Source organism: Armigeres subalbatus, chromosome 3, assembly GCF_024139115.2.
Source record: "Armigeres subalbatus isolate Guangzhou_Male chromosome 3, GZ_Asu_2, whole genome shotgun sequence".
In the NCBI taxonomy this organism is placed as follows: Eukaryota; Metazoa; Arthropoda; class Insecta; order Diptera; family Culicidae; genus Armigeres; species Armigeres subalbatus.
The window spans coordinates 250,508,781-250,528,038 of NC_085141.1; the positions used below are offsets into that span (position 1 = coordinate 250,508,781).

General features: G+C 41.4%; 1 protein-coding gene across 3 annotated transcripts in view; it reads left to right on the plus strand.

Moving 5' to 3' along the window:
- The first annotated feature begins 1,235 nt into the window (after nucleotides 1–1,235).
- LOC134223443 (cofilin/actin-depolymerizing factor homolog) overlaps nucleotides 1,236–19,258 on the plus strand; it is a 49,781-nt gene continuing 31,758 nt past the window's right edge. The window contains exons 1-2 of one of the 3 annotated variants that reach the window (XM_062702588.1): nucleotides 1,236–1,308; nucleotides 2,047–2,093. In XM_062702588.1, coding sequence (XP_062558572.1) covers nucleotides 2,091–2,093 — 3 coding nt within the window. In that variant the 5' untranslated portion in view covers nucleotides 1,236–1,308; nucleotides 2,047–2,090. Of the gene's footprint in view, nucleotides 1,309–1,396; nucleotides 1,737–2,046; nucleotides 2,094–19,258 lie in introns of those variants that run through there. The other 2 variants (XM_062702589.1, XM_062702590.1) reach the window with 2 other exon arrangements.

Sequence of the window (19,258 nt, forward strand, 5' to 3'; positions counted from 1 at the left end):
GATTCGCTGGTTGGGCCACGACCTCGGTCCAACTAACGAATTCGGTTTTTTAGTTGGGCCAACTGACAGCCATTTGAACACGTGTATTTCGACTTAACATCACAAATGATGTCCAGTGACGCCCAATTCCGTTTTCCGTGTTTACATTGAATTTTGACGTACGGTTGCTTTTTAGTTGGGCCATGGCCCAACCAGCGGAGGCCCAACTAAAAAGTGACCCAAGTATTAAAATCCCAACCAGCGAATCCCGACTGTACCAGCTAAGTACGCAACCCTTAGCTGGCGGTCAATTGTCATCGGAAGACCCGTGGAAGCGTGAGTAGTGGAACTTGTGAGGACCAGACTGCCGTAATCTGAAAAAGTGACGTATACGCCATTTTCCAAAAATAGTGTTAGCGAGTACTACTCATCGAGCTCTTTAACAGAAAAATGGAAAACATGCATGTTGTAAAAAGGCTGTTACGTCACTTTTCCAGATTACGGCAGCAGAGCTATGTTAGGCGCCCCTTCTCGGATGTCAACTCACCATTTCGCAGCCCAGCGGCCATTACCGCTCGTGGAAAACTGGATAATCACTATAAGCATACTCCGTATATCAGAGCACGTTGCCGTTGAGCTAGGAGTGGAACGTCATTCGCCAATTAAAACTTGTTTATAGGGGCTTCATGGTTAAAGCGTTAAAAGCTGCCATAGCCTGCAACCCGCGGTTTAGTTCACGGTCATCTATAGATGGGGTAAAATTGATCTTGTGGTGAATTTCAATTTCACCGCATGTTTTTCTACTCCCATTTCCAAAAACCAAAATTTTGCGTAATAATGTTTGTGCAGTTTTGATATTTAAGTCGATTGCTCAGCATAAGTTATCTGCCATTGTTTCACCCCGTATGCTTCTCTCAACTCGTGCTTCTGAAAAATTTCGGCCAAAGCATGTGGCTTTTATTCCAAGATGGCCGATTTGCGGCTTTGTTGTAAAATCACCTTTTAGACACACCACTATCTGAACTTATATATAGCAAGGAAACTGATTATTCTGCACCGACGTGATTTTTTGGCAAGGACGATCGTGCAGTAAATCTGACTGGACCATTTTGGTACCGATTTAAGTCCATAAATTTCATAATTTTAAAAAAATACTACTTATTGAAAGCTGGCAACGCTGACCCATTTGAAATGCACTCACGAGCAAACCGAGAGCTGGCGGTTTGAGTGAGTGCTTGACAGACAGAAGCGGCAAGCGCAACGAACGCAACGAAACTTCTGACCGGTCGGGTCGTTTTCGGTGTCAGTCCGTTGCAGAGTGTCGAAGGAGTAAGTTCAGTTTTCTTGAAGTGAAATTGTCGTACCGTTATAGTGGGTGTTAATGCTTCTCTTTCACCCTGTAGCATATTATACATCGCTCTTCTCTCCTGTGCAATTCGGAAAATTAAACAGGAAGAATCGCACCGTAGATTAGCATTTTTTTTTTCGCTGGTCACAGTCGTTTGGATAAAAAGCAGCAAAGAGGAGGCGGAGAAGGAAGGAAAAGCACTACGCACTCACACAAACGCGCGTGGAAAAGCGGTTGCGCTGTCTCTTTCGGGCTCGTTTCAGTCAAAGCGGTGGCGACTCTCAGCAGCAGTTGCCGTTTCACTCGTGTACGCGGCAGTAATTTTTTTCGTATATTTCACAAGCGCTTCATTGACCGTCGATAAAAGTTCAGTTTTTCCTCGCGGAGTAGACTCGCGTGCTGATAAAAGGTGCGGTGAAGTTTTTTTTTTCTCGTTATCAACATTTTTATTCGATTAGGTGTGAAGATTATTTTTGTGACATTACTCAGAGGAAATTCGGCTCGAGCGATAATTAATTTCCTTCGGATCCCCTCTGCACACTGGAACAAAACAGAACAGAAGTTGACGTAGAAAAAGTGACTGACAGCGCCCCCTTCTGCGGTTCGCGTGTGGTTTAGTGAAGCAAGAAGCCCATTTTTGTGCTCGAAATAAGAACCAAAAATTATCTCATCGAAAAGTTCATCGTGTGCTGATTGGAAATTCTGTTTCTCTTTTGCAGTTAATTGTTTAAATTAGTGAGAAACAGGAACAGTTCGTGCAAAAATGGTAGGTGAAAGTTTTACATTATCACTAATTTGAAGTATTGGATGTCTTCGCTCCCCTGACTGAAATGGATTTTCTCTTTCGCTTCAATAATCACATTTTTGCCAGGTTTTATATCTGTCGATGATGGCGTACATGAGTAACTGTTGTCGAACATAAATCATTGGAGATATTTTCTGACAAGGAAATTCAGGAAAAGCAATATTTTCCTTTTATAATTCGTATTGTGCCGGTGAAAATTTCAAACATGGCAAATTTTTGTGCGAAAACCGCATGCCGGTATCGGGAGAAAAATAATGAAAAAATAATCCAAGAAAATGTGCAAAGAAAAAGAAACGAATGGCACTCACAAACGTAGTGCTTCTCGTTGCCTTTCCCGTCGTATATCTACTTGTTTCCTTCCAAGTTTCTGGAGTGGAGCAGCAGATTATCGAATTCGAAAGGGAAGTGAGCCGGAGTGCGGTATTCCACCGTGTTTCGATCCACTCACCCACCCGGAGGGAGGAGGGTGGCTACTTTGTGTGGGTAATTTTACTGCCTGGTCATTCACAACTACAGCTACAAGCGATTGTTGAGAGCCTGCAGCCGCGTGTGATTGTAGTGGTTCAAAGAAAATGCATGAATCACACACGCAAACTGCAAGAAAACAACAGGGCTGGATGATGGAATCGCTGTGGACTTGTGGACTATTTATGATTCGGGGGGTGGTAATTTGTATTAGAAAGCTAAATAATATTGTCTATCCGGAACAAAGTTAGAACGCTTTTTATACCGAAGTTGGATTTTTCTCTAGATACAGGCACCTCCGGACGCACCTCGTAGTCGATGGTGGTTTCAACGCACTGCTGGAACCGCTGCCAGTTCACTCGATGGTAGTTCCTTCTGGAGAGTTGGTGACGATTGATCGACGAACCGATTTCGGCCACCACCGGATAGTGATCCGAGCTGAGCTCATGGTACACGATCGGTTGTGAGATGTGATCATCCATGTTGGTTACACCCAGTTCTTTTTTTACACGGGTGGGTTTTAGTCGATTAAGACCTTTAGCGTTAATGAAACTATGAGTTAACCCCATGAAAAAAATCAAAGAAAATTCAGGTGGTATTTAAATAGCTGTGAAAATTAGGTAAACCGGCAAATTAAAGAATACCAACCGTGTAAAAAAAGGGGGACATTCACCCAATGTCTAACGTTGCGTGTACTCCGATCCGACTCAGCCGAGTGACCTTCCCCCATGTCATTGCTCCAGATGGCACTGTTTCAATTGCCGCGACTGTTGCTCCAGACTTGGTCACCGGCAATGATGTACTGACCTTCCCGCCGCGTAAGCTTGACAATGTCCCTCCGAAGGGCGGCCGATGCAGCATCGTTCTCCTTGGCTTGAGTTGAGCAGTAGGCCGCGTTGAGGGTGATTCCTCCGACGGAAGTGATGACTTCTACCCCAACGGCATCGATGATCTTGAGCAGGCAGCCTTGGCAGCAGACGATACTTGACGTTGTTCCTCAGTACGATAGCCACACCTCCCCTGGATTTGGACCGATCGAGTCTCACCACACGGAAGTCCGGAATATGAATACTCACCTCGGGCTTCAGGTGCGTTTCCGTGATGAAGGCCACGTCGATCTCTCTCTCATCGAGGAAACCAACCAGCCATTTTCAATGACGAACATGTCCAGGATGAGGATCAACACGGTAGCCCCGCCCCTTTGTGATCTGATATGGGTGTAAATATAATGAGCACTTATAACGATTAATCAAGAGGCGGGGCTAATGGGATTATTTCATTAGATACAAGAAAACTGCGCTTTCCGGCACGCGCGAGCTGTTTTGATCGGAATTCCGCAGAGAGCTGACCAATTCTGAAATTGGTTATGAAATGTTCATTCAAAATGCGTATTATTGATAAGATGATCATAAATTTGACCCAAGAGGAAGCTTCTTCAATTAAATTATCGCTTGGCATCTGGTCCGAGCGATGGTCACCGATGGGTGGTTGCTGTAAACAATTTTCACTAAGATGGTGTGTTCATCGATTTGTCTGTCGTCGGCGGAAAGTGAACTTGCTGGCAAGAATCTTTAGTATTGTTTTTATTACTCATTGTAAATGAAATCGATTTCTTTCGGTCCACCATTTTATACAAAAGAAAGTTGATCCGACATGATCTTTCTTCAAAGTGCAAAACTTGGAAAGAGATTATGCAATAAGTGTTTTCGAATGGATGGCATCAGTAGCAGTAAAATAAAATTTCCTCGCAAGATTCTGATTTTGTTTTGTTGTCTGTTAGGGATTGAAAAGTCGTATTATTGGAATTATATCGGTTATTTGCTGGACCATTATTTTACACAAGATGGCTTTACGTCGAAAATATTACCAGCGCCTTCGTGCTGCTGCGTCTACTCTGCGTAAAATCTTGTTCAAACTGAGGATTAGATCCAAACCCGCAAGTTGCTTGATTTTGATGTCTGTGCTTGCGAACCAGTAGCGTTGGTGGAAAACAAGGCTATTTCCGTGGAGGTAATTAAAATGCATTGATATTCCATTTTTTTGTCATACATATTATTTTTATAGCATTTCAAGTGGTTGGCCTTTTGGTCATTCAAATTAAGTTTGGTTTCTAATTTTAATTGTTTTGATTTTAATTCTCTTTATCTAATTTTTCAAGCCAGCCAGCCAGCCATAATTTGATAACCTAGATTGGAACAAGCGCCCTAATCGCAACATGGTCCGAAGATAAGCAAAGAACCCTAAACCGATCTTTACACTCACCAAAGCGTTCTTTTAGTGTTTTAATACCGGCCAGACGGTGGACCTCAGAAGTTCTGCACTCTTTGGAGTTTGATGTGATGGGTTTTAGCGCAGCTCTCCCAGACCGGAATGCCGTATTCGATCACGGGGAGGATGATTTGCTTGTAGACAGCAAGCTTATTTTTCAGGGACAATGACGACCGGCGGTTGATCAAAGGGTACAGCAGTTTCAACAAAACGTTACACTTTGTCACCGTCTTGTCAACCTTTTGCCTAAAAATAGGCTTGCTGTCGAGGGTCAAACCAAGGTAGTTAGCCTCGTTGGCCCATTCCACTGTCATGCCATTGAGAATGATTTTGCAGTCCTCAGCCGGAACAAGCCTGGGGGTTTTCGAGTGATGGAATATGATGGTCTGGGTCTTCGCCGCGTTGATAATACAGATCTTCCAGCTGGTAAAATAATCTGTCAGGACATCCAGGCCATGGAGTTTTGCCACGAGCGCTCGTACGAATGATCCCCTGTAGACGATAGAGGTGTCATTTGCGAACAGTGACAAAGTGCAGCCTTCTTGAGGTTCTGGCATGTCGGAGGTGAACAGGTTGACCAGCAGGGGCCCGAGGATACTACCTTGCGGAACGCCTGGGACGATGTCGTGCGCATTGGAACTCGCTCCGCTGATTGAGACCCGGAATGTCCTTGCCGACAGATAGTTGCGGATAATTTTCACTAGGTAGCTGGGAAGATTGTAGCGATGTAGTTTGACCATCATGCCATACATTGTCGTATGCCTTCTCGACATCGAGTAAGGCCATGGCGGACTGGTGAGAGACATGCTTATTCTGTCTGAGGACGTTGGTAACTTGTGTCAGTTGGTGTACGGTTGATCGACCACGTCGGAAACTAAACTGCCCCTAGCGCAAGATGTTATGTTGTTCGGCAGACTCAAGTAGACGGTGGTAAATTGCTTTCTTCTTCTTCTTCTTCTTCTTCTTCTTATTGGCATTACATCCCCACACTGGGACAGAGCCGCCTCGCAGCTTAGTGTTCATTAACCCTTTTGTTACCGACAGGGTACCCGGGTACCTTTTTCGTTTTCAAGTGAAATTTTTTTAGGGTTCTGAACATCGCAGGAAATTGAAACTCCGTGACATCTTCAAACTCGGCAAAATTAAGGTTTGGGTGGTACGAAAATGAAAATCCAGTAAGGGGGGGCTTGGGTAGGGGCTTCTGAATATTTTTACCCCGTAACGTACCGACAGGGTACCCGGGTACCCACGTTTTGGTATGACCATAACTTCGTCAGTTTTCAACCGATTTGGACGATTCCGTTTGCTATGGATTAAGAAATTCATCCTCTATCCGTTCCATGTCACGTAGGACCGATCCGGATTACCTGGTTACCGGAGTTCCGGATTTGCTAGACCATGTCTCAAAAATGGAGAAGTTGATCTTATAGAATCCAAATGATGATTTCTTGTACCCTGAGCTACCAGTTTCGCAGAAAATTCGAGGATTATGACTTCCCAACGTATTAGGACCACGTGATCATATGGACTCGGAACGGACATCCCGGAATAGGTTCCCGTGGGCCCTAAAGTGGCCGCAAATTCATTCCTGGCAATATGGGTATCAAAATTCTTGAAATTGTTTCGGGAACATGTTATTCATATAGTTGAAACCATAGGATGGATATGAACCGGAACGGTCATTCTGGAACAGGTTCCCGGAGGGCCCTTAGTGGCCAAAAACTCATTTTGAATAAACCCTAGCAATATGGGTATCAAAATTCTTGGAATTGTTCCGAAAACATGTTTTCCATGTAGTTGAGACCATAGGATGGATATGAACCGGAATGGTCATTCTGGAAAAGGTTCCCGGAGGGCCCGAAAGGCCCGTAGTGGCCAAAAACTCATTCAGAATAAACCCTAGCAATATGGGTATCAAAATTCTTGGAATTGTTCCACAAACATAATTTCCATGTAGTTCAGACCATAGGGTGGATATAAACCGGAACGGTCATTCTGGAACAGGTTCCCGGAGGGCCCGTAGTGGCCAAAAACTCATTTAGAATAAACCCTAGCAATATGGGTATCAAAATTCTTGGAATTGTTCCGGAAACACGTTTCCATGTAGTTGAAACCATAGGATGGATATCAACCGGAACGGTCATTCTGGAACAAGTTCCCGGAAGGCCAGCAGGGACCAACAACTCATTTAGAATAAACCCTGGCAATATGGGTATCAAAATTCTTGGAATTTTTCCTGAAACATGTTATTCATAAAGTTGAAACCATAGGATGGATATCAACCAGAACAGTCATGCTAGAACAAGTTCCCGAAAGGCCTTTAGTGGCCACAATCTCATTTAGAAGACACCCTGGCATCAAAGTTCTTGAAATATTTTCGGAAACATGTTTTTCTAAGAAGATGGGACTGATGTTGGGTCATCAGGCTGAATGGCTGTTAGGCTGAATGGTTATTGGGTCGAATGAGAAGTGAGGAGTGAATAGTGAGAAGTGAGCAGTGAGAAATTGAAAGTAAAAAGTGAAAAGTGAAATGAGAGAAATGAGAAGAGAGAAGTGAAAATTTACACAGTGTTGACCCGATTTTGTCACTCCCCGATTTTATCTACCTCCGACTTTATCACATTTTCGACCGGATTTCATCACGTTCCGCTTTTGTCACGTTTTTGACCCATTTTGCATCCATAAATTTTTTTGAAAATTTCAGTTGTTCTTTTTATTTTTGTAAATTATTCAGCAAACACCAATGATAATAACAGCGTCTGTGGTTCATTATAAATCATTTCTGAGTAACTGTCAAGAATTTTTAAGTCTTTTGACAAGAAATAACGGGAAAAGAAGAGAGCAAGTGTTTCTTCTAAATGAGGGTCCCTCGAAACCTGTGAGAGAATGACCGGTCCATTGTCAAACCATCTTATGGCCTAATAACCCAAAAGATCATGCTTCCGAGACAATTTCATGAATTTTGATACCCACATTGCCTGGGCTTCTTCAAAATGAGTTTGTGGTCACTTTAGGCCCCACGGGAACCTGTTCCAGGATGACCGGTCCGCTGTCAAACCATCCAATGGTTCAATTACTTATCAGATCATGCTTCCGAAACAATTTCATGAATTTTGATACCCATATTGCCAGGGTTTCTTCAGAATGAGTTTGTGGCCACTTTAGGCCCCACGAGAACCTGTTCCAGGATGACCGGCCCGTTTTCAAACCATCCTATGGTCCAATTACTTATCGGATCATTCCGATACAATTTCATGAATTTTGATACCCATATTTCCAGGGTTTCTTCAAAATGAGTTTGTGGCCACTTTAGGCCCCACGGGAACCTGTTCCAGGATGACCGGTCCGTTGTCAATCCATCCTATGGTCCAATTACTTATCGGATCATGCTTCCGATACAATTTCATGAATTTTGATACCCATATTGCCAGGGTTTCTTCAAAACGAGTTTGTGGCCACTTTAGGCCCGACGGGAACCTGTTTCCGGAATAACCGTTCCGGGATTAATTCATAAAAAGGTCCTGTAACGTAGTTAAGTTATATTCTTTAAATTTCCAACGAAGTTTATTAGTCATCACGCAAGAAATCTTCATTTGGTTGAATATATATCTTCAATTCACACATACTTTGGGACTTGGCCCAGTTAATCCAGAATTCCGGTTACCAAATAATCCGAATCAGTTCTCTGTAGCATGTATCGAATAGCGGGTAAGTTCCTGCATCCGTAGCAACCAAAATCGTCGAAATCGGTGAAAAACTGACTATGTTATGATCATTTTAAGTCCGTGGGTACCCGGGTACCCTGTCGGTAACGTAAGGGTGTTTTTTTTGTCGGTAACAAAAGGGTTAAGCACTTCCACAGTTATTAACTGCGAGGTTTCTAAGCCAGGTTACCATTTTTGCATTCGTATATCATGAGGCTAGCACGATGATACTTTTATGCCCAGGGAAGTCGAGACATTTCCAATCCGAAAATTGCCTAGACCGGCACCGGGAATCGAACCCAGCCACCCTCAGCATGGTATTGTTTTATTTTTTGTATTATTGTATTATTTTTTGCCAATTTTGGAATCAGAGAGGCCCGTCGGTTTGTCGGTGATCATACCTCCATTATTTTTAAACGAATGTGGGCAGGCCAGCGAGGAAAAAACTTTTTTCACATACAGATCAAAAATTGATCATCCCACTGGTTTCGGTATTTTAACGCTTTCAAAAGCTAGATCTTGATCCTAGTTCTGTGTATACTGTCGAGCTATCAGCTATACACTATTCCCTTGAGCAAATTGCATCCCAACCTCCTGCTCACTTTTTCATCTTTACTGACCTGGAGGCTGTTTTCCCTGGTTCCTGTTTACTCAATAAAACCGGTTAAGCGTATCTTCTGAACGGGATGTAGAAAGCTTTGAGTGCTTTATCGGAAGTCTGGTGACGATTTACGACCGGGAAATTTCCTTGGAAGAATTTTTCTTATTAGTTCGTCAGAAAATGTTGATCAGCTGGCAGCAGAAATTGACAAACGGGTAGTTGATTACATGACTCGTCAACATATGGTTGAAAAAAAAATGATTATGGGAAGAGACTTCATTCGACCCAATCACAAAACTTTGTTTTCGGAGAAGGGCTCTCTGGAGGTAATCTTTGTGTTTGCAGCGCAGATTCTAAAAAGTCATTGACAATGTTATGTAAGCGTGCGACGAGAATTGTAGCCCCACATCTATTAGAAAAGTGGGCCTTGATTTCGAATACACCCTTCTCTAACATTTTGTAGAAGAATCAAGAAATATTATTAAAAACATTTATATCGGCTCCGTAACGCTCAACGGTAAATGAGCCTAGAAAGTCAGGAAAAATCAGGGAGTTTGGCGCCCTGTTTCCCCTTTTATATATTTTCATACAGAGATGAAGCCACAGTCGGTCAAGTTAATCTGAATGCTGTGGTCTGCAAACAGGTGAAATATCTTCTCTTTCAAATATAATGTTTGGTGCTATTTTTTACTTGACAGTTAGCATAGGAAGCAGAAACGATGTGGGATATGTAGACGTAATTGAATAATGGACAGGAACAGCTGATGAAATGATTTTTATGCAGCTTCTCACAGATTGCTAAAAATTTGACATTCAAAGACTGGCAAAAACGAAATAAAACAAAAAGTATAACTGAAAAAAAGAAGATAGGACGATTTGTAAAGTGGAGATAGAAGATCGTTCGTCTTAGTACGACTTAACTATTTTGACGGATAGCACATTGTATCAGGTGACGTAATGAATGCATATTTATCTGTACATAATATATGACTTTTTTCTTTTTAATTTGTGATTCAATGGACTTACAGGCGTGATGTATTAACAAATTGTTCAATAAAAATGCATTGACAAAGTGCATATGATAAACGGAGAATGAATAAAAATCTGTGATTAACATGCGAGACAGAAAGTCATTCCAAATCAGGAAGATACGAAGAATAACGACGACGCTGTGAAATACAGATAGAACCAACACGCGTCGAAGACGTCCTCATCGCGTACCTATTCGAAAGCCATCGCCTACTCTGCGACCATTTCTGTTCGGCTTCCTCCCTGTTGGATCCACAATGCCACCCACTTGAACAAGTCCACTTCGTACGCGAAGCAGCTCCTCTCGACGGAGCACACCGCAGCAATGTCGACTGGAGGAGCTGTTCGTTTTTCACTTTTCCTACCAATCCGAGTTTTCGACGAGAGATCATCAACATTGCCAAGCAAAAATAGAAAATCCCCCACATGGTCGTCGTCGTCGCCGTCGTTGGATGAATGCACGCACCTACGGGGAGTTTACCAATATAAAAATTTTCAACGTTTGCTGATAAACAAATTAAGCCGACTGATCCCCATCTAATGTGCCATTTTACGGCAGATATCGCAACGAACGCAAACATGCGCAAACAATGGCGTGTAAAAAATTCACGGTTCGCCAGGCACCGGATGATAAAGGCCAAACTTTCGCCGACGTAATCATTAGAGGGATGTGCAATAAAGTCTCATTGTTGTGGCCTTTGCCAATATCAGTGATAATCGCGCGTGCTGTTGTGGGTTGTTGCTGCATCATCCGAGATAACTCACGAGCTTGCAGCGTACCACATTCACTGTGTAAGGTATTACCATATATGGGCAAAGTAGAAAAAGAGATACGTTTTCGTGAATTGAATTACTCATAGCAGTGGCGCACACCACACTCTCGGGTTCAAGTCCAAAACCATGTAGCGATGGAACCGGCATTTCAGCCCGTTTTGTGGATGTTTGTGCGATCGGTGAAGCTTTCCGAGTCGGAAGCCCACCAACACTGTTGAGAGACAGTTATTGACAGACGACCGGCGAACCAACCGGTGTGGATTGGTGTGCCGATGCAGGGCAAAACCGGCACTCTTCTCCTGTCTGGCTGCTTCGGTATCTCACATTTCCTAATAAGGCGGATAACTGACTGAGGGTACTGACAAAGAAATCATATGTTATAATTTGAAATGTGATTCAAACCAGTTGATATCATCATGGGGCGATTAATTCAAAAACTGATAAGATATTGAACTACGGGGCCCTTGTTTGTGCACTCAGTTAACTCTTGCCTGTTTACATCGAATTAAACATGTGTGTGTTGGTAATATCATTTGAAGATTTCCCATACTGATATTCAAATGCTACTCACCATAAGCAATATTCGCGATAACTTCGATTGAATGCATTTTAGTGTCCATATGTATTGCAAAAAATCGCAGTTATCGCTGTTTCGAATATGTCGATAAAAATTGTTATGAGTTTTAGTTTCATCATTTTAGGTCATATTCAGTTCGACCCCATTCTGATTAAGACTAGCTCTACCAATATAATTAATGTGTCTTTGAAACTAAACCTACACGTCGATCATCAGCAAAATATCGCATGAAATTGACTGGACCAAAATACAATGCGAATACAATCTGCAATGATTTGCCAAAACTGAAACCATGTATCGTTTCGTTCATTACCACCTCCAGTCCAATTGCTGCCAAACTCGATATTTATGGCACCCGACTAGCGTTTACAATGGAACGCAGGAGTGGTGCAAGACAAAAACGAAGAGAAAGACTAAAACGAGTCATACTCCACGGCACACTGACTGGGTATGTGCGTTATCCATATAAGTCCGCCGGGTCGAATCGCGAATCGAACGAAACGTAGGATGTTGTCAAGGGTAGCAACTGAGAGCCTGCTAAAACAAAACCCGAATTAATATTGCAGACGGGAGGAGCGTTATTCCATGTCTGTGGGTTTGACCGATTTCGATGGGCCAGTGACGTCGAAAATTCAAAATAAAATCTCTTTGAATGATCACAAATTGTTTACATTATTGGCAGTTAGATATCGTGACAGCTGTTTTGTTGGGTTGGTTGGGGAGAAATAAAAAACCGATCCTTTCTCAATAACGATTCGCCGACGAACGTGCACACATCACCGCCGCTTGTCACCATTCATTATCTTCCATTTTGTGTGTATAGAATGTGTCTTTACGGCTTTGTCGGTGGCTGATGGACGGCAACTGCCAATACTCGCCACGACACAGCAGAGAAAAGAATCCGGCGCGCACACTCTGGGTGCTATTTCTGGGATTCCGTGCGTTTTTTCCTACTCCGAATGTGTCCACTACAACACGTGTTCATAAGATGAGAGAGTAGTGCTGAGATGGGTAAAACGTTGCCATCGGCTGAACAGCCGGCGAATCGCTTGGCGATTTATTAATTCTTGTCATGTGAATGTCGCGATTGTTGGAGATTTTTAGGACACGTCTGCAAATGTTGTTACATATTTTTGGAATATTGCTCTATTCTCTGGTTTCCAGTTTCCGTTTCTTTCCAGCATTCCTGAAATATGGAGCACATATACAGTCCATTAAGCGCATTCACTGTTCTTTATTCACTGCAGGATTTCTTAGAAATTCAACGTTCGTATATCAAGTACCAGATGATTCCGGAAAACGGCCTTGAAGGAATCTGGATACGTAGATTTTTTGTTAAAAGAGTACCGTTGTTTGCCGCATCTCATAGGTTTTTTGTTTGTCTACTACTACTTCATGGATTTGATCCTACACCAAACGGCCTCAGTAGCCCACGTAGCATTTGGCTTCGAGATCCGATGGCCATCATGCAGGAACACTGAAAATCGCAGATCAATCCCTATCGCCTTTCACTTAGAGTTCGATACGACACGGAACACACATGCTATCGTTCGACCAACATGGCTTAATCCGAGATACACAAAATCGTTGGCAGTTTCACTTCCTGGAGCAACAAGTGTAACCAAATTTCCACTGAAATGTTTGCCGGCGGTAGGACAATTTTCCTCCCGGTCATATAGAAACTGTGTGCCGCGTTTTCATGGACTGTTCGGATGTAGCTCTGGATCCATTCCCCACTTCGACAGCTGTCCACAACAAAATATGCCGCACTTCCGTACCCCGTCTCGCCTGCATCTGAGAAAATATGCAGCTGCACGTCACGGCTTTCGTCCGAACCTCGCAGTGTCAAAGTAGCTGCGCGGTAACTTGAACGTCCGCCAACAAGCTCGTCCATTGCATCCCCTTTTCGAATGAGATCATCCACCGCATCTCCTCACTGGCATCCTGGGGAGGCATTGCGCACCTCAACTCGAAACGAGCAAACCATGCAAACTATCATGCGAAAGAAGATACGCAACGAGGCCCCTGTTTTCCACAGTTCTTGCTTGCACCAGCATTTTACTCGGGTTGGTAAACGGAGCGAATCAAGCCGAAAGCAGGGTCATTACTAATCTGGGTACCATCCGTTTAGTGGGACTTTCTTCAAAAACAAGACAATTTAGATAGTACATGGTAGGGTTAGGCGGGGCAAGATGGGTCACGGGGTAAGATGGGTCAGGGCCGTTTTTGAGCATCGTGTACATTTTAATGTGGAGATTATGACTTTGTAGGAGGAATAATTTGGTTCTACTTTATTATCACTCGATTTGATGATAAAATTTTATTTTGGTAGGGTATGGTAAGGTAAAATATTTTTCAGCATTGTTTCTTATGCGAAACATACTTTCTACAAAACGTGTAATCTCGTCGAGCAATGTAAAATTTAAACATTTTTAGTAACATAGTGAACGTATTATAAGTAATGTAGGTGATGTTATACTAACTGCATTGAAATAAATAAATTTGATCGAAAATTAGACATTCTAACATGAACTTACAAATGGGGCAAGATGGGTCAGCATATACTGAAGAGCATAGTTCGTATTCAAAACATATTTTCCATTGCTGGTTTAATCATTTGAAGGTTACTTTTGACATAATGATGTTAATTTGTTTATTGAAAATGTCTATTTTTTGTTTTTAAGAAAGCAATACATAGACGGCTTGTTTTCATAAGAATTTGCAGACATTTTTAAATGTAGAGCCATTTCTTCATCCAAGGCTTAAAAATTATTTTTTATTCAATATAATCATTGGCAATAAAGCTATCTATCTGTGTGTAATTCAATATTGGGAATAAAAACAATATTAATTGCAGTATTTAAAGGTGACCCATCTTGCCCCGCTGTTTGACCCATCTTACCCCGCTATTTTTTGATTGACAGAAAAATAGACTTCTACTTTAATGACTTGAAATGGAATAAAAAGTGGAGTTTTTGTTATTTCATACCCTTGGCTTACAGATTATGACCTATTTTTATAGATCCATGTTGAAAAGTTGAATTAAAATGTTTCTGCTTTGAGATATTCAAGGTTCGCCTTAGGCGACCCATCTTGCCCCATCATACCCTACGTGTATCGCTTCTTCCACGATGTTTCGTACTGTCGAAATAGTCGTCCACTCAATGACGCTTGACGATTACCGATGTTGCTTCTGGGTACCTCTTCGCAAACTGCTCTGCATTGACCTTCTCCACATACTGCGATGAACTGGGCGAGCACGTAGGTCCAAAAGTCGCAACGTCTATCACGTAGATCTACACAGTCTCGTCAGTACCTGACCTAGACAGTGTTAATCTCTGTACTTGCTTGTTCTACGATCTGATGCGGATTTGGTTGTGCATTCTCTTCCGCAAATAACTCGCGGAAGGGGAACTAACATATCCAGACCTTTGATCAGTTCCCAATTCAGGGAAATGCCATTCAACTATGTGGTCTCATCCAACATATTCTGGTTCCGCATCAAGTCATGGAGTACTCCTGATAGCTCACTGGTGCGAAAGAGTGAATATTCGGGTATGTATGAACGCTGGCTCTCCGTTTCTTGGACATTATCGTGTAGCCCAGGGCTGCTCAACGTACAACTCGCGGACCGGATGCGGCCCTTGGCTCCATTTGTTTGTGTCCCGCGACACATAAGAAAAAATTCTTCCATAACCAGTCCGAAAGCCCCTTTCAAAGGGTGGGAGGGGTCTCGAATCATCTTAAGATCCTTCCCCGGCCCAAAAACCTCTGCATACAAATTTTCACGCCGATCGGTTCAGTATATCCGAGTCTATAAGGGACAGACAGACAGAAATTCATTTTCATGTGTATAGATACTGTAGGTTATTAATTCTGAGCAAATATGTTAATGAGGTTTTGACAATACGGATCAAACCTTTCCAGGACGAAAAAACTAGTTAGGTAATGCATATCGGCTGTTGATTATAGGGTGTGTCCTAAATAAAAATCCTCCTATTAGTTCTCACAGAAGGCTTGAAAACTACCTTACGTAAAAAAGCCATCTGCTTCTGATTCTACCTGCTCATAATCGTAGCTGTCTTCAAAAGGGGAATTAATGATCATCTTCGAATTACAGAGGAATTAGCATCTCTGATCCCAATGAAGGACTACCTCAGGTTGTATAGACCTAAGGAAAGCTGTTAGACCTGTACGAAGGAGCTTAAACCTTTCTTTGAGAACTCTAGGCCTAACAACTGATGGAGCTCTGCTAATGACGGGAAAGAACACGGGCGTTATGACACTTGAAAATTAAAGCAATTTGTTTATTTGTTTATCGATTGTTAATCAGCCACAAAAGTTAATTTGTGATATTTCTCTGCACATTGCATTTTTCACCAAAAAAGATCTATGTGCGAAAACAATCAATATTCTTGATGTAGTTATTAAGAAAATCAACTTTACCTACGCGAGGAAACTTAACCACCACTAATTCCCAATTATGTTGACAGAAATGGAAGCAGAATACCGAGATTTACTGTGTTATTGCGAAGTTCATTGGCTTACCCGTGGTATCTTGCTTGAGGGAATTTATTCTCTTCGTAAGGAAATCACATATTTTTTACAAGATAAAGCAAAACCAATGCCCAAGCTGCATGATCCTGAATGGGTGAGTGGCTTGGCCTTTACAAGATGTTCAATAAGTTCGAATACACTTTCAAAACCTATTGTTTTCCTATTGGTGTTGTATCGCTCGCTAGTCGTATTGCTGACAACTCTTTTTGAACGTCAAATGCTATGTGATACAGTTAAGCAAAATTAGTAAAACGGTTCTTCATAATCGGTCGTAATTTGAATAGTTCTACAAATTAATCACGGTGTCTAATTTGTGCTAGCTAAAGAAGAATATTTAGAACCAACGTTTAGCAAATCCAACAATGGCAAGCAATTGTGAGGTGTGTGCTCTGCCTATTCTCATCTCCGATCTCCGCACTGTGTGTGAAGGAGACTGCGCCAAATGCTTCCACGCTAGCTGTGTTGGTGTCACCGAAGCTGCCCTGTGTGCCTTATCAAGCAATAGACTGCGCCAAATGCTTCCACGCTAGCTGTGTTGGTGTCACCGAAGCTGCCCTGTGTGCCTTATCAAGCAATATAATTTGGATGTGTGACAAATGCATGATGCTGTTTTGTGAAAACAGGTTCGAATGTTGATGTAGCAACTAGCACCGAATCTACGCCATCAATGAAAGACGATATAAGCTACCTGAAGCGAACTGTGGCGGACATAGTGCAAACACTCGCAGATATCGTCACGAAACCCGAACAAATCCCACTGTTAGGACATTCTACACCTGTTTCCTCACAGAATCTTCATGGCAGCCCGGGTGAGATTGTTTGCTGCTCATTGCATCACGCTGAGTTTGTAAATGAGAAATTCAGTTTACACTTATCAAATGTAGACAAAAGTGTAAGCAAAAATGATATTAAGGTGATGGTATTACGCTCTCTAGGTACTCCATTAGAGACGTGTGATAGTATTACGAAACTTGTACCATTGATGCGATGGACTATATTTCATTCAAAATAGACTTAAATATTGAATTGAAACCGTTGGCGCTGAAACCATCGACATGGCCGAAAGAAATAAAGTTTAGAGAATTTATGAATAATTTGAATGCAACATGGAAACCATGTACTTAATAGTAATAATGCTTGAAAAGCGTACCAGTCTGAACTTTCATATTTGTTATAAATTTTACTGCGCCCAAATGATGATGAAAAGATTGTTAGAGTTTGTTATAGTGTATTAATATGATTAATGGATTTGTTTAAATGTGGTATTTGTCCTATTCACAATGATTGTTAGTAAATAGTTTTAAGTAGTTCAATAAGACCAATGTAGGTCAGTTGAATATGTGAAATAAATAAATAAATAAAAACATGTTTAAAAAATTTAAAAATTGAGATTAAATTAATTATTTTTCCAGTTCCATTTCGTTGAAAGTATTGTTTGTAAGGAACGTTTGTAACATTTCTTTTGGAATGACCTCTATTTTGTACTTCTTCACGAACTTCAAACGTTTCTAAAACCCATCGCAAACGGCACGCACGGTCTGCATGAGCATTTCGTTCCAGATTTTGAGGATTACGTCTTGAACTGGTCCATGTTGCTTTCGGTCCTTGTATTCGTCCAGCTTTGAACATTTGTATTCGAACTTATTGAACACCTTGTATAATAGATGTCACCAAACATCTCAATGACTTGAACATAAAGCTGCAAATCAGGGATCAACATGTCAAACTTGTATTATCCAACATTCAAACTATTGAAACAAAATTGAAACAGTTTGGCACAATTGATTGTCGAAAATTGATACATTTTTCTAATCCTATAGAAAACAGTCGAAGCCTCTCAACAGAAATTTTCATGTCTATTCGGTAATTTTTGAGAACACAGTCTCTCAACACCATTTACAGAGTGAATACTCCGGCAGAATTAGCCGACTTCTGACTGCCTGAAATGCGCGTCCCTGTAGCCAATCCTGGAGTCGCTTCAAGTTCTCCAAGTGCGTCGCTGTCGGGTGTACGAAAATAAGCCATTAACGATTCACAGAAAGATTGGAACTCTTCACTTATTAATTGTAATTGACTTCCATGGTCCATTACGATTACTATGTCGATGTCGATTACGATGTCGAAAATTAAAATTAAAATTTTTATAACAGAAAATTGTTTTATCACAAACTTCGTGCTTAAAATCACAGGGGCGTAACTGCATTAATTCTTTGCTCTTCGTCGATGTTTTCTTTTTATCATTGTAGCGAATTGCGGTAGTTTGCCGAAGATTGAATGGTTTGTTGTGATAAAGAATGATTGTTTCTTGCACCAGACGCAATAATCACGGTTGTAACTGTTGAGTTATTAACGAAGTTATGATTCTCAGCGCGTGATATTTTGGTAAAATAAAAATATTTATTTTCAAATCGAAATAATGATAGCTGCATCTATGATTGTACTGCATTCGAATTGAAAGGCGATACTTTGAATATGTAAGGGATCCCCAAAGTAATTTTGCTGTAAGAACATGAGAAAATAAAAGCCGTTTTTCCCTCCCAACATCCACTTCGATTAATGTTTGGAATTTTTTTAAATATATTGTGATGATAATTTATACATTTGAAATAGCATAAATGTGAAATATTCTTCAATTCGTTCAATCCCAGGTTCGTTTTTACTGAATTTTCATAATTTTTTTCGTTTTCTACCTAAACGATCCGTACTGATGTTCCTTTTGCACTAAATAATCCAAAAACTTCTTGAACCTATAGCAAATCTGCATCTTTCTTAAGTAGGTGTTCAGCTAATCCAGTGATTGTAATTTTCACTCATTCTCACGAGAAGAGAATGTTCATTCACGCAGATTTTTGCCTAGAAATCATTTTTCGGGGAAGAAAAACAGGTCAGTCTCACGACGAAATGGACTGGCACCGACAACAATAATGGTAATGGAAATCTAAAAATAGATTCTGTGTGGATTCTGTACAGCAGAATACCACAGTAGATCTCGGCACAGTAGCGGTTAAGTAACACAGAGTGCCTAACAAATAAATAAAGGAATAAAAAAATAAAAAAAAAAACAGGTCTGATAAATAACCAACTTCCAGTGTCGCAAACGTTTGATTTGCTCGCAGATTACGAAAAAAAATTACGAAAATTACGAAAAAAA